Below are 16,037 nucleotides of genomic sequence, written 5' to 3'. Positions count from 1 at the left end.
GGTTTGACATAAGCTAGTTTGGATAAACGTGAAGGTGACTTACTTCTTGTTCTGCATAATAAAACTGAACATCTTGCAGTTCTCCATCCGTCAGAGCAATAATCACACTAGCGGTCCGAACTCCTACATGGAGGACAGTTAACAGATTGCATACGTATAACACGGGACTCAGCAATGAAAAAAGTCTGAAGTGAGGCATTGCTTTTGGCTGACAAATAAATGCAAAACCGTAAAGCCAGACTCAGCCTGATTTGTACAGACTTTATTGGAGATATAGCATCTGAAGATCAGATGCATAATAGCATGCAGTAAGCCAAAACCTATGCAAGGTCCGCACACAAACTTCTCTGTACTGAGTATAATACAGCACCCATCAGATTACACCCCTTCATGTGGAGAAGTGGCAAAATGGATCTGCAGAGAGGGAGAGGTTTCCTCTCTTCTCTTGACAAACATGTCTCTACACGAACCTTGTCCAGAGACTGCAGTAGGAGATACCTCTGCAAGAGGAGCTTTCCTGCCATCCTACCTTGCCCTCCACTAGACTTTCAAGGTGCAACCCCATTGAACACGGCATGAAGAGTGCTTCTATAGTGGGGTTCAGCCCTACACTTCTTGAGCAACAAGAGCTGTCAGTGAAGTTCTCAGGAATTCTGAGTGTGTGAAAACCTTAAGATCAGGTCCATTGAAGAAAATTCATGTCTCGTGATAAGACATTTCATATCCCACCTAAGCTTAAGTGAAAACCTTGCATAGATTTTGGATAGCTATGTATGTAATGCAATATAGAATACAATACTACCTAGAAAAAGGCAACACATTAACAAAATAAAACCAAATTAATATGCAAACCATGGCTCAATCAACTATTGTGCTTCAATCGTTCTTAAGCAAAGTAACTAATACACATACATGTTACTTTCAGGGAAGTATTTGTTATTTTTTCAAAATAATCTGTTACAATTTCAAGTGTTTTTCCCCATACTGTCTGAAATAAAAGGCTGATTAGTTCTGACAGGTTTCTTATGCCATGCAGTCCTTCCCATGTCATGTCAGACACGGACATAAATCTTAAAAAAATGACCTGCAACTTGGGGGGAAAATTTCTGCGCAGCATGATGGAAAAAGGCTGAAAATGTTGAGATTTTGTTTTCTTTTGAACACTTGTTTCTTCTCTGATATTTTAGCTTATAAATCCAGATTTCATCTACTCCTAATTAAATTCCAGAATAGTTCATTAGTTCTTAGTGATATGTTATGAAGAGGAAAAATAGGTTTCAGTTGGACTCCTCAGGACTCTTGATTCCACTGGCAGAAGTGCCTGAGAAGCCATGTAGAATCGCTGCCGAAGACTCTACATTCACAGCCTATTTCATTGAAAAGGCACTGACCCATTTCTCCATCTTCCAAAGAGACCACCAGCCCGCTAATGAGAACAACCTCACACCAGGGTACAAACCAGGCAAGAAGTGTTCAGTTTAACTAATTAGGCCTTCTTTTGGCACAGACAGAAAACACAAATACATTTCCCTCTCAAAATTTAGTGAAAATTTACATGTTAGGAACTCACAATCTGATCCCAAATAATTCATACTGATACAAAAATCTCAGCGGATTGCATTCATATATACACTAATGAGGATGAAGACTTGGGCGCACAAGGCAGAGTGCATCAGGACAGAAGGGTGCAAGAAAATCTGGGTTTTCCTGTCCCCTGGGTGCAGGACAGGCAGTTCTGGCTGTAATGCTTTGGTCTTTATTCTGGACTGGGTCAGATCTGTGATCATACTGGTCTCCTCTGGTCTTAATAAACCATGAATCACGCATTTAAAAGTAGGGCTGTAGTCAAAATGGAATGTAGTGATTGTGTAACACCAATTCCTTCTCCAACACTTCTTTCAGCGGGTTTACTGCAGGTCATATAAAGAACTATCATCCCTGTCTTTTTAATGCAGATATATAACGTGAGCAATATACAACACATACCTCCATAGGTTTCGTGGTAAATCTGCTCATTTGCCTGCAATGAAGTGTAAAACATTGTTAGCTCATAAGTACAGTGGCAGCAAACAAAGTAAAGTTTATATGTATAAATCAAAGAAAGGAGGCACTGCGATATGTACCCTTTTAAATCCTTCATGCATGAATGTGTCTCCTCCAGGCACTTCATACTGAAGAATGTCGAGCCCTCGTCTTATGGCTTCCCTTTGGATAATAAATAAATAAATAAACAAACAGATAAAATTTTAATAAAAGTTCTTTTTTTTTGAGATATTCCTGTATCACAGCTAGATTATGCACCCTGTCAATACTTTGCACAGTGTGCATACATAGCAGCTAAAACACTGGTAAAACCAAGGTTTCTCAAAATCCACAATTTTTCAGCCACACACCTATGGGAGCACAAAACTGGACGTACAATGCTCGGGTTAACACATTTTAAGGGTGCAGTTCTGTCCCTGCTCCCCCATTCTGGTATACTGTCAGACAGGATGAGATTGAATTAAAGCAAATGCCAGATATTAAACTCTGACAAACTGCAGATGGGATGAGAATTTAAAAGCTTATAACCCTGTCACAAAAATGGGACAAATAAAAACTCAAAAACTCTGCATTTAATCAATCATCAGGACAGTTGGGATTAGGACTTTTCCATTATAAAGACAGAGGCCAAAGATAAGAGAACAGGATAGGAATGATGAGAATTTCCTATCCTAGACCAGGGACTGATCAACCTTCCTGGGGCACAGATTGTTCCCTGGTAAGAGCAAGGTGACTTTGACACCATGACTCCTGTTGCATAGCCTCTTACCCCACGAATACCTGTTAAGCAAGAGGATAGCTCAGGGAAATTAATAACTTAATTGATCACTGAAAGACCTTGATCCTTAGCAAAGTTTTCATTATATTAATGGAACACAAATAAGGCAAATAAGGCATAAATATTCAACAGGCAAGATGTAGGCACTCCAAACATCAGCTCCAGGTGCTATGGGACATTCTTTTTTTAAAAAAGACAGTGAACGCCTCTCTAAACTCAGTTTCACAGCTGGGCATTTCAGGCAGCACAACCCCAATTACCAAAGGAGTCTATGTGGGATCAAGGTAAAATCAGGAGCTGGGATTGGGCATGTTCTTAGGGTAAAAAGCACATTTTTACCCTTTCAAAACATAAAACGAGCTGAAAAGACATACATGGTAAATCACACAGAGAACAGGAGTTGAAGAAAGAGAACATTCTAATACCATGTTCAACGTATTGCCACAGGGTTCCTGTCTACTTTCTACCTTGCAAAGGGCAAATCCACTTGGGAGAAGTACGCAAGTTTGAGCTCTCTCACCAAGGTACAACACCTGAGCCAATACTCAGTGGAGCCAGCAGAAATATAAGACTCCAGCAGGGTTTCTGGCTTTTGGATGAGGCCCTGGAGTACAAAATGTGTGTGCGTTTCTTTCAAGACTGCTCCAGTGCCCCCTTTATTTGTAGAGTGCACCATAATACTGAGGCCCTCTCACACGGACAGAAGCAGCAGCAAAAGCAGGGGCATTAAGTTGAAATGAAAGAAAATGCTTAGAAACACATCCATGACATGGATTTCTATGTGAGACAAGTTAAATCCACAATTATTCAGATTTGTTGTTTTGGGTTTTTTTTGGGGGTGGCTTTGTTTTTTTGGTGTGGTTTTAGGTTTTTTTTGATGCTGCTGGTTGTTTTGGGGTTTTTGTTTGTTTTTTTGGTTTGTTTTCTTTAAAAAAGAGGATTTAGTTGTGAAGGTGGCAACAACAATTTTGCTCTAGCCTCAGGCTCTCTTTTTCTCAAGAAACCATTGCTTAGCTTTGCAAACCACCTCTGGCATGGGTGCTGTCTGAAGGTAGCCCAGGAGAGCTGTGCAACAGCCTGGCAAGGTAGTGCTCCAGCACCGGGTACAACCTGGGTACAGCTGCTGGCATAAAGTTCAAGGCTTTGGGTCACTTCGAAGTGCATTGTGGGACTTCATACAGTCTTTTGCTCATCAGCTCAGGGTCTGAGATCTCTTACACAGAACTGCCCTTATTTGGGTAGTTGGGGATAGTGAGGATGTATACAAATCCCCGACTGGAAACACAGTTCGTCCGTGAAATACTGTGGTAAAGAACAGCCTAGAGCTGCCCTTCTCTTGTATGGCTGAAAACAAAATGGTAATGGGAAACCCAAAGGCCTTCTAAGCCCTCTTTCAGTTGGGAACAGTGGAAAGTATTTCAGTTGGTGCCATACCAAGGACCAAAACAGACCTCCAAATTCTGGGTTTGGGACCAGTTGCTGCTTGAAAGCGGGGATGGAGGGTAGTTCTGGATGAAAGCTGTGGGGAGTACTTGCCTGTTTTCGGTTAGTTTCATGACTGTAGTGCCTCGTGAAGAAAAAACGATGAAAGACATCCGCAACATTGGACTGAAACAGAAGAACAAGCCAGATCCATGTCACATACACATATTATTTGGTCAGATTTTCTTTTGTTAAGAAGCAGTGAATGAAAAAATAAATTATATATATAGCAAATTAAAATATAAGCTTACGAAAACTACCTTATGAACTTCTCAGCTAGGCTTTCCACAAAAGAGTAAATCTCAGTCCAATGGTTTCTCACACTTCCAGACCTGCATACAAAACATAATTGATTACATTCATCTTATTTCACAGCAAAATTCCTTGTTCCACTCGGAATTTTAAGCCTGCGCTACTCCAAAGGTAGTTAGGGACACAAATTACATAGAGGTCTATGGAGACAAGGCAGCTAACTCTGTTGAGGCTTCTACAGCAGTTGTGTTGGAAGCTGTAACAGGAACCACCATGACAAATACCACTGACTCAAAGAGAAGTAGAAATAAGTCTGAAATGGTTTACCATACAATTTTGAAACAAGTTCAGTAAGTCTTCCATCTGTTTTTGTTCCTCTTATAACGTAAAATATAAATATTTTCTTCTAGTTTAATTAATTTTATGTGACTTCCCAAAATCATCTGCTAGCAGATTATTTACTTTTCCTAGAGCACAGCTCTAACCTTGCAGCCACACAGAGAGTCTTGACTGATCTTCTATTCTTTCAGAATGTGTGGGAGAACGTTTGCATGAATTACTGTTTGTTTCAAAAGAGAAAGCTTTTGAAGTAATTCAGAAGGGAAAGGCAGTACTCGTAGCTAATTCGCTGGACTAGCATTCTGGACAGCCAGTCCCTGGCTCCATTATGGATTTCTTCTGAAAACTTGGGCAACTTAGTTGCATGCACAAACTTACACACTCATGCTGCCATTCCCAATATATAAAACTGCATTACTGACACTCCCTGGCTTTTTTCTGCTTAGCCTTACATTCTCAGAGACCCCCACAGTCTGGTGGGACTCAGACTTCAAACAGAGCCTTGCATGCAGCAACTCTACAATAAATGATAGGTCATTTCTACTGCGTGGATCTATGCCATACACTTTCAAGCCATTAAAAAGGCTACAAAGCATGAGAAGTCAATGATTTTAAACACCCTCCGTAGGACTGTGGTGTTTATGAAAAGAACAGCTTGTTTGCTTTCTTTGCCAGGCAAACTCATATGTCAGGTGTCTTACACAGAAAGATAAATAAAACAACAGCACATACAGAAGGATCACAGGGGACTAGACGCGTAGCTAAAAAATTTCTGAAATTTAACTACTGTAAAGCAGTAGGTTTCCTCTAACTGCTGTTAGACATTTTTCTGTGTAAATGTATAAAAAAAGTGGGAAAATGATCCTTTATTACAATTCTCAGTTCTGCTATGGGCTTTCCAAGTGACACTATGCCAGTGACTCCTGTCCCTGTACATCAGGTACAGACCAGCATACAGAAGCCAACCTGTGCCATACACTATGGCACTGCCTGTCCTACAGCAGTGCTGATGAGTGGACAACAAGAGCAAAGATAAACGGACAAGGACCGAAAGGAGACCCCTGAAGTACATCAGCTAGAATAAGCTTGCTTGTATAGCCCTGTGCTTTCATGCTGCTCTTCTGGAGAGCTCACAATTCATTTACAGAATAAACTGGTTATCAAAGAATGAAGAAATTGCCAGGCACTGAGGGAGAGCAACAAAGCACTAGGAACTTCTCAAACCAAGGGTCTGGATCCTCTGCAGTCTCCGATTTATGTGTGCTACACAATGACATGTTTATATATTTGTGAGCAGCACCAATGAAACGTGCTGGCACTACTACTAAATGAGCCCTTTTCTCATCATTAAAAAATAATCCATACCAATGCGAGTTACATACTTTAAAGACTGCTTTTCCAAAAGAGATCTGAGGCAATCCAACACCTATCATTCTCCAGGATTTTTCTGAAAGTGTCAGGCTAAATCTCTAAACATGACGAACTCAAAGAGATTTTCCTTGAAGCTATGCAAGATGCATTTACAGCTCCCAAATTTTTATTTCTTTATTTATTAATTCTTCCCCCCCTGGAGTTGACACTTTCAGTTTCATTCTGAGCTTGCCATCCCACTTAAATCCAATTCTTGCAATTTCCAATGGAGTCACTTCCCTACATAGAATTGCCACAGTTTCTTACTTGGGAAAGAATGACCTATTTTGGATGAAGTATCAAATTTCTACTGCCAGCTGCAGAGGCACTGATGCAATCCAAAAGAGAAATTTTCTTTAAAACAGCAAACCCGATCATTTCCAGCACCTTTTTAGGACTGTCGGAATTACTTCCCCCCCCTTTTTTTAAAAAAGCCTATCCTTCAGGCAAAGAATAGCTTGGCAAAACAGCCTAGACATCAAAAATTTAAGAAAACCATGAGCCACTAATGGTGAAAATGCACAGATAACTTTAATACTATGTATTTCCACACACAGTGACTACAATGAAACACTCCTTTTGGGAAATGGAACAACCAGTGAAACTAAGAGTAACTAGGACTGACTGTAAAAAGCTAGGGAGGTCTCCCTCATTGGCGAGTCCTCACAGGAAGCATACTGAGGTCTTGGAGTGCCTGGTTCTACATCACTGAGCTACAACCCTGTTGAGCAGAGGTTCTGCAGCATGGCAGTGGGTCTCCTTCTCCCCTAGGAGGAATTATGCACCCATATGTTGCTTATCAGCTGGGAAGTGTCAAAGCCAGACAGAAATACTAGCAAGAAAATTTCACTGCTTCAAAATCTCAAATAAAGAGTACCAGTGAAGTGGTCAGCAGTTAATCGCTTCCCTCACCACACTCCCCCAAGCCCAGGTGTACTGCCTCCCTCCACAAATGATGCCCAAGTGCCACCAGTCATGTCATGAACACCAGTAGGGGTGTCCTGGCTTACAGAAGAACCGGATTTCCCCTCTCTCCCTCTCAAATTCACCTCTAAATATCCCTGTTTGTAAAGTCTTTTTATTTGCTGTTTCATATATACGTATTTTTTGAAGGCTTCCGGGGTTTGTCCTGATATAGTTTCACCTGTTGCCCCAGAGGCCTGACCCTACATAACCAGCAACAGCAGCTTTCATGGCTAATTACACCAAAACTTACAACAATAAAATGTTTGCTAAACTATATACTAAGTTGCCAAATGCTGTCAAAATATTCCTCCCAACACCGACAAACAGAAGCTGCCCAGGACTATTGAAAATGCTGATGCATTTCACTGCTTTTGGGATCTTAGCCTTCACACTGCAGAATCACTTTTGCTGGCGGCATAAACTAAATTGCTGTGCTTCATGGTTGGCTCAGACTAGGAGGTTTTTGCCTTGGTTTCCCACGGCAAGTGGGAGGCTCCAAGCATATTATAAGCTCCTTTATCACCACGGCCAATGCTTGGAAGCCATACTCATTTTTAACTCCACAGTTACTGAGCCTAGAGAAAGCACAGGGTCTTTCAGTGATGCTCTCCATCATAGGTTATTCTTGGACATCCACACTGCATGATTTTTACAGCAGTTTCGGTGCTTCTGTTATTTCCCTTAGAACTTTACAGTAACTAAATCTCCTGTTAATCAGCGTACCTGTGCTAACAGGAGCCTCAGACAAAGCTGCCATGTTGTCTCAAAGTGCCATCAGTAAATAAGCACAAGCAGATTCCTAGCGTGGCCTGTTTGGCCACCAAATAATACACTCCTGTAAGATTTCAGAGGTACTGTGAGGATTTCTGAACAATGAGGAAAGAATAATGAAGAATGGAAAAGATCAGTGCTGTGCAGAAAAAGCACTGGGTGTGGGACACACACATCCACCTTCACCCCCTCACTGGGGGATGCCACAGGGAAGCCACGCAGCCAGGGAATCCTATGTATCTAGCTGTGGAGGTTTGGATACACCAAGCCAGCGCTATGGCTGTCTGCAGAGAAAGACTATGTTACAGACAGACCTATCTTGTTGGCGCACGCCTTAGAGATTTCCTGCTTTCGGTCATCAGCTACCTGGTTCAACTCCTCACATCAAGCAAAACGGCCGCCGCTGCCCAGCCGAGCCCCAGGCTGCCTCCCTGCCCTCTCCCCGCTGAAGAAGCCCAGTGAGCCTGATGTTCTCTGTGAAATACCAAGCCCCACAGGCCAAAGGCCTCTGTGGATAGCGGCCCACCCCTCACAAGGGGTGCATCTGCCTGTCGGAGTCCAGCGGGACTGCGAGGTTTCAGCCCTCAGAGGCTACAGAAGTCTCATGGTGAAGGAAAATGCAAAGCAGTAAACAGCTGGGGTGGGCAGCCCGAGCGCTACACAAAGTATTTCAGGGCCTGCTTCTGCTGCTGGTTCCGCCGGGGTGAACCTGGAGCGGGTCCAGAGAAATAGTGTAATTTCCCCAGGTTTATACCCACGCAATTGGGATCAGAAGTAGGCGCAAGCAAAGTGAAAAAACCCAGAGGAGCCATTTGTTGCCAGCACGTCCCCCCCCCACCCCGCTCCACGAGCTCTCTTCCCATTACACACGAGACAAAGAGAAGAGTCAGCAAACCACAACATAGGAAAGAATGTGCTCCCGGCCTCATCGGGACTCGGCTCAGAGGAGCAGCTGCTGCTGCTGCTTTCCTGAATTTCACATTGCTACCGCTTGATGGGAGGGGAAAAGAGGAGGTCAGCGAGTATTTCTGGGGGTGGAAGGAAGTGATGTGAGTGCAAGGCCTGATTCTGCTCCCGATCACTTACTGTGGAGCGACTCCTTCTATACGCGTATAAAAGCGATAAGCATGTTAGAGTCACGCCTGCCTCAATCTGAGGTATTTCACTGCTGTTTGTAAAGACAAGAGAGTGCAAGATGGGCTGGAAACCTCCTCTTCTGTCCTAACAGGCTCCCAGAGGCGGTGGAAGCTGGAGCCCAGGGAAACCAAGCAGCACAACCCTGGCATATAGGGTGCCACACTCAGCCCAGTTACTGCAGCAGGCAAAAACCAGGTGGGTGAGCTGTAAGGTGCCATTCCTAGGGCATATGTGATTCAGTTACAGCTACAATCACTGTCAGGAGCCTGCACTGACCGAGTGCGATACACACCAGACCTGCAGCTTAGCAGTGAAAGCTAAAACCCCAGCGCTACCCAAACAGTAAATATTTTTATTACCACACGTACACAGAGAGGAGGCAGCAGGACCCAAAGCCTTTCCTTCCTGCTGGAAGTAAGAAAGTGAAACCCCTTGAAGATACAGAGCTGCTCTTTGTTGTATCCCACCCTCCCTACTCCCCCGCCATGCACATTTGCCTCTGTTACAGATTAGCTGAAGGCAACAATTCTAGAGATCCTGTAGCAAAACCCAGACCCATTATTACTGATGCTGGGTTCTGTTTGAGTATGGTGTGAGGGGAGTACAACGCCCATCGAGTCTGCAGGTCCCTGTAAGTCTGTATCCCCTTGAGCTAATGGTGGCCCTGTATACGGTCCATTGCTCAGAAATGTGGCACTTTGTTGTTGTTATTTGGAGAGCTCTTTGTGGCCACAACCACATTGTAGACACCAGAATTCTTGCACATGGTTAATAACTGCTCTGCAATAAAAGCAAACCCTGGGGCATCTAGTTTATTGTAGTTTCAGACACGCACGCGCATGTTCATCCAGCCCTCTGCTCCCTTCTGAGACAGCAGAGCATTCAAAGTGACAAGAATCCTCCTCTCCCAAACAATGCTTCTTGCAAGCATGGAAGGGACCTTGACTGGGTGATTCATCCAGGCAAGGAAGGACTAGTTTATATTATCTGCTCCAGAGGCAATTAGAAACACTGGCAGAGGCAGCGATTCTGAGACAGTCCTTCCTTCAGAGTACTTGTGATATTAATGGACAAGATGAGGGATGGAACGTGGAGGGGAAGATGCAGAGAAGTGACTGGAAAACAGATTTTAGGTCTAGGCCAGCACCCCAAACCCAGGACACAAAGTACTTGAATCCAGTAAGGTTTCATGACAAAAATCACTAATTTTATAGATAGCATTTTCCTCATATAAAACTACTGACAAAGTCTTCAGCAACATTACAGATTTCTGTAAGTCATGTCTCAAAACATTTCCCTTTGCTCCTACAGTAATCCGTCTAACCCACAAGTCCTGCCCACCTAGTGCTATAGCTCTTGCTATAGCTTTTGCCAATAAAAGAGCACAAAGTGAAATTCAGAAGCGATGCTCAGACTGCATCCAACCACTTCAGCTCCCCCTGTAAAGCTCCAGAGCTGCTTTGCGCAGTGTCAGAGTTGGAAGACGCCCTTTCAGCATCCCAGTCTCTTAGCAAAACTCGGGGAGCAAAGCAGGGCGCTCAGTCCCAGTCACGCTTAACAAAGCTCAAATAATAGCCAGGAGCAGGGAGATACAACTCTTGAGCTGTGAATAACTCACAAGAGTCAACTCATCTTCTCCGCATTTGAGATGAAAAGGTTCAGTCATACTACGCCTCATACAAACTCACACTTCACACCAGCATTTGGCCTGCAAGCTCAGACAAAAGTAATGAAATTCTCAATCACTGAGCACACACAAACAAAAATCCTAGGTCAGGGGGAATCTTACGGTTTACTTCCTTGGCTCAAGCCCCAAATAAATCAGATTTAGTTACATGCATAAATAGACTGCAAATGACAAGCTGCCATGGCTTTTTCTTCCCGTTAACTGTACACGTTCTATGTCAGATAACCACTACCCGTTAGCTCTGCCTTGTGTTTTATAAAGAATTTTCTTCTTGGGGCAGAAGGAAGGAGAATTGGTTTTCCTGAACATTTTTTGCTGCCAAAAGGCAAATCTGGCAGAATAATATCAGACAAAATACAAACAAATAAAACCTGGTTCCAATAACATAGGTATGTCTGAAGCTGAGTAAAAATTTGCTTTGGAACATTCCAAGCAATTATACCTGGTTGTAAGAAAATCACAGCACTGACTGTGATATAACCACAACAAAGAAACATGCAAAGGCAAAATACCAACAGATTATGTTTTGAAAACAATAAAGAAGATTGCTTACAGGCAGCTGGAGAGCTTGAGAGGTGTCATGTAGATGATGTGGTTACATTATGAAGGGGGAAAAAAAAAAGTCAGACAGCAAAGGAGGAAGATAGACAGACACAACCATTTTTAATATACATGCATAATAATCAATGCCATCTAAGGAACAAAGCTGATACTTTTGTTCAGACAGCAACTCCTCTCAATCTCAACAGGCAACTGACCTGCACCAGGTCCTACATCTTAAGATGAACTGAAGTCTGGCTGCAGTAGGTAGATACTCGTGCTTACAGAAAACGGAGTTTGGCAGTGGTTTGTCAGTCAATACAAGATTTTCAAAAGCAATTAAGTTAGGTGACAGAATATGTGTTCAGGCACCTATCTTTGCCAGCAGTGTGATTTCCAACCACAACAATGTTGTTAGCCACACTCCTCCCCTCCTCACGCACTGCATAAAACCAGTGCACAAAACAGCACTGGACCAAGATAAGCAGCTTCCCTCTCCGTGCTGAGTTCCCATGGGTCCAGCTCCATCCTAACACTCTTGGGCTGGGACTATGTGGTTGCCGGAAGAGAGGCAGAGGGATACAGTGAGAGCCTAAGGCCAAAAATATTTGCTCTTGCTAATACTTGTAATTCACAAGCGCTAAATTCATTCAAGTCATTGGCAAGGAAATCATTGGGGGGAGTGTGGCGGGGACAAAACATGTTTACCAAACTCTCTTCTTTGTTTGCTTTAAATATGGCATGTCATGAAAAAACAAAGTATGTAGAGATCAGAATAGCAGCTCCTGAAATGCCTGCCTTTTGTTCTGATGGATTTTTGGCTTTCCTGAAGTGAATTAGGAAGTATCAACCTGTTTCCTTCCCGACACCTCACTCTCCCACAAAACTGGCTTTCCATGGGAAGTTTGGGAGGTAGGCACAGACCCAAAAACCAAACCTGGAAGGAGATGAGATGGGGTAGCTAATTTCCCATCTAATCAGAGGTTGTGGTCTTCCCCACCAGTGACATGCACCTCTGGGGTGAGGCTTACCAAATTTAAGAAGAGAGGCAGCTGGAAAATGGATTATAAGTGAGAGGCTGGCCACATCGTACTGATGTCTTTACCAAAGTTGCTGTTGAGAGGGATGCCCTTGGGAGCACAGGAGTCAAAGCAAAACTGATGTGAAAGGAAATACTGTTGTGGGCCCAAGAAATGGGAATACCATAAAGAGGGACTACCCAGAAGTTCGAGGGGAAGATGAGGAGTAGCGAAAGGGTATTTAGGCCAGCTTCTCCCCCAAAAAGTGTTATAATCACTGCTCCAAAAATCAAGCAGGGCCTTGCTCAAGACATTTGCGCTGCCATGGAAAAAGAAAACATTTTCCCAAGGCTGTGCAGCTCATTTTTCCTCAAAATCCAAACAATTCCTTAGCAAACATCCCAGCAGGAAAAATGAGAAAATACTTTTGACTATCTCACATTCTTCCCACCCCCCATTTCCCATCATGTCTTACAGTCAAAAAATAATGAAAGAAATCTCTTCATATTTGGTAAATATAAAATACAGACAGCTCTGCAGCTCAGATCTGTCGTGTCAAACATCACCAACAGCAGGTATTTGTGGCAGTTATAAGTCCTTACTTTAAAAGGGTTTCTATTTGTTCCACTAATAAACAATCATAACTATGCTATCGGGCACTGTTATAATTAGAAAACACTAGAGGTCAGTCATCCTTTCTGATGTGCAAGTGCATTTCAATATGATCACAAACAACAGCTGGATGTTAGCAGCAAGGCAGGGATGAAAGGGAGTTATTTACATACTCGAGTACAAGGATGTCACTACAAGACCTGACAGTCAAGCAATCAAATCCCTAAGAGGACCTGTCCTTGGCAGCTTGGGATGGGACTGAAAGAAGTTCTTCATGCACCTGGACAACCAAAGCAAATGAAGCAACCAAAGCAAGTGAGAACTACTCGGCTATCCATTATGCCGGGCTTAAGAGCTGTGCTTGTTCAAAGGCAAACATGAGATCTTCGATATCACCTGCGACTTGATCTTACCACATGCCATCAGAGAGATGGGTGCACCAACTGCACCGCATACTGCCTTACCTCATGCAGAGGGAGTGGCTTAGCTGCGAACAGAAAAAATTCTGCTGCTTCAGTATGATACTTCAAAGTCTTCCGCTACACCTCCAAATAAGCTCAAGCCTGCATAACTCAAAGTATTGACATACAGACAGCACAAGATTACAGGCTCTGGGCAGCTGTCTCTACAGCCAGAAAACGTCCAGTTCTCCTAGCTTCAAGAGATTTGCTCATTTAAGCACCCCCAGGGACAAGGCAGTCCTAACGTGGCCCTGGAACGGTCAGACAATCCTAAGGAGGATGGTGGCGGGTCTCCCTCCCACACACGCTGCTTTTCCTTTTCACTGTGCCAGCTTCTTGGGCATCCAAGGCTTAGTTCCACTGCTCTGATCTTGCCTATCCCATGGAGTTAACATTAAGGGCCGCAATCAACTTCAGGCAGAGAAAAACTGTAAGAAATCAGTGAGTTTCTTTTTCTAATTGGCAGCATATATATTATAACGATAACTTCACCAGCAGATGATCTTTTCCATCTGATGGTTGTTGCCTGCAGGATTAAATCCCCACAGACTTTGCCTGGCAGAATGAAAAGAAAAAAATCATGCCCCAATAAAGTCATTGCAGTAACACACAGTGCTTAGATGCATAAGGGGAAAGGTTTGTTGTCTTCTTCCAATTTGCCTCCTACTGATGCAAGATTACATCTTTTATGGGGAAGCAAAGCAAAGCAGATTTAGAGTCATTTTGGTTCACCCAGGCTGACTTTATGTCAGAACGACAGAGCCTGTCATTCAGCTGAAGAGCAAACTACAGGGTCACAGGATTAAAGCCTGGAGTTTTCACAGAGCCAATGCTTCAATCCCATTGTTAGACAGCTAATGAAGACTGAATGCATCTAACCCCAGACAGGGGAGGCACCAATGAAGGGAGGCAAACTCCCAGGCCATGTGGGGATACTCTGTGGTGTATAGGGCTGGGTTTTTCTGGGGATTCTCTGATTAGAAATTAGAGCCAGAATTCTTCCCAGATATGTATCAGCATGGATACAATTCTAAGAAAAATGTGTCCACTGCATTTTCAGTTTTAACCACCTGCTTCTGACTGGCTTCCTGCCTTCTCCCTACCAGGAATACCCTGACCCTTCTCAACACTAATGGATTATCTAGTTCCTTACTGATGAACTGTCCCAAGATACAGAGTTTATTCACGCAGTCAATCCTCCCTGCCTCCATAAAGCTCCTTGTGCTGTGCCAGATGTCATGGGATACAGCTGGGACTAAATACACCCTCAGCCAGCATGGGACCTATGGCTCCTCAGATCTGGCACTCTAATATTACTCATACGGATTGTAATGCAATCTCATTGAGGCCAAAAGCAGCTTTGCCACCACATTGCCACAGACTTGGTAGGAGCAGGGATGGATTCTAAAACCACTCAGGGGCCCAAGTAACTTTTCTGACAGCTTTTTACCAAAGAGGAACTCTTTGTTATAACTCTTGAAAGTTAGAAAGACTCAGTTTGTGACTAAAGCCAAAGAGAATTTTCCCACTGAAACCAAAGTCCATGACTTTTACTTCAACCATAATCAGGTCTGGTCTCCAGTGGACCGCCGTACTGAGTGGTTAGCACCTGAGTCAAGATACAAGACTTGTAGCCTGCTAAAAGAAAACGTATGATTTCATGTCCACAATACTAGAGGAACTTGCTTACACAACCAACTTCCTACTGCTTGACATATCAGTAACTCTGAGCACGTCACTCTCTTCTTTGCCTCAATTTCCCCAAATCCAACATGAGCGCTAATAGCAATCACCCCAGCAAAGTGCATTCTGATCTACAGATGAAAAGTAGCATAGAAGTGCAGCGTAGTGATTGCTATGGGTACACACTGACACTGTAAACAAGGAAGTCGCACTGCAGAAGACAGAGACCATGTCACAGAACCCATATTGCAATCACCAACATTTACTGTTACAGGGGATTCAGTACGAGAAGTGAGCATAACAACAGCACCAGTCACTTCTTGAAAGCCTGGCAAGAATGAGTTTAAGTAACACTAGCCCCCCACAGTGCTCTTCCTAGACATTAAAGTTATTTCAAGAACAAGTTCTTAGTGAAAAAATAAACAAAAACAATGACCACATGGTGTGTTAGTGCATCTTTTAGAAAGTCAGAATGCCTTTGGTCTTCAGATTCTTTTGTTCTAAAACGGCTTTGTGCTTCATGCAGGCTATGCAGGAAGCTGAATGGACTGAACAGTTCTCCTAACCGGGAAACAATACAACACAGGCTTCACACCTGGTTCCTGGGTAAGAACGACGAAGAAACGGCTTCAGTCTTTCATAACACCATGTCACATGTGTAACCTAGGATGTATTAGATAACAGAACCATCACACTGAGTATATGTGGGAGATGAACAATTTACTCCTTGAGTTTAACCCCTGGCTGTCCTACTTCACTGTCAAGCCGGAGCAGGGCACCAACAGACATTTGTGCCTTCTGAAAAACACCTGTGGGTGCACCAGTTCACCGCTCACTTTGCCAGTGCTTGCTATAAC

At 43.3% G+C, this 16,037-nt stretch overlaps 1 protein-coding gene across 1 annotated transcript in view; it reads right to left on the bottom strand.

The window, feature by feature from the left end:
- Nucleotides 1–16,037, bottom strand: part of ANTXRL (ANTXR like) — a 62,864-nt gene that overhangs the window by 45,710 nt on the left and 1,117 nt on the right. Inside the window, exons 2-6 of the mRNA XM_063339072.1 lie at nucleotides 4,564–4,635; nucleotides 4,358–4,429; nucleotides 2,124–2,205; nucleotides 1,987–2,020; nucleotides 44–123 (exon numbers count right to left, since the gene is read on the bottom strand). Coding sequence (XP_063195142.1) covers nucleotides 44–123; nucleotides 1,987–2,020; nucleotides 2,124–2,205; nucleotides 4,358–4,429; nucleotides 4,564–4,635 — 340 coding nt within the window. The remainder of the gene's footprint in view (nucleotides 1–43; nucleotides 124–1,986; nucleotides 2,021–2,123; nucleotides 2,206–4,357; nucleotides 4,430–4,563; nucleotides 4,636–16,037) is intronic.

This window comes from Chroicocephalus ridibundus, chromosome 6, assembly GCF_963924245.1.
Source record: "Chroicocephalus ridibundus chromosome 6, bChrRid1.1, whole genome shotgun sequence".
In the NCBI taxonomy this organism is placed as follows: Eukaryota; Metazoa; Chordata; class Aves; order Charadriiformes; family Laridae; genus Chroicocephalus; species Chroicocephalus ridibundus.
Note: the sequence above shows the minus strand (reverse complement) of the source record. Positions and strands in the feature narration are given on the sequence as shown.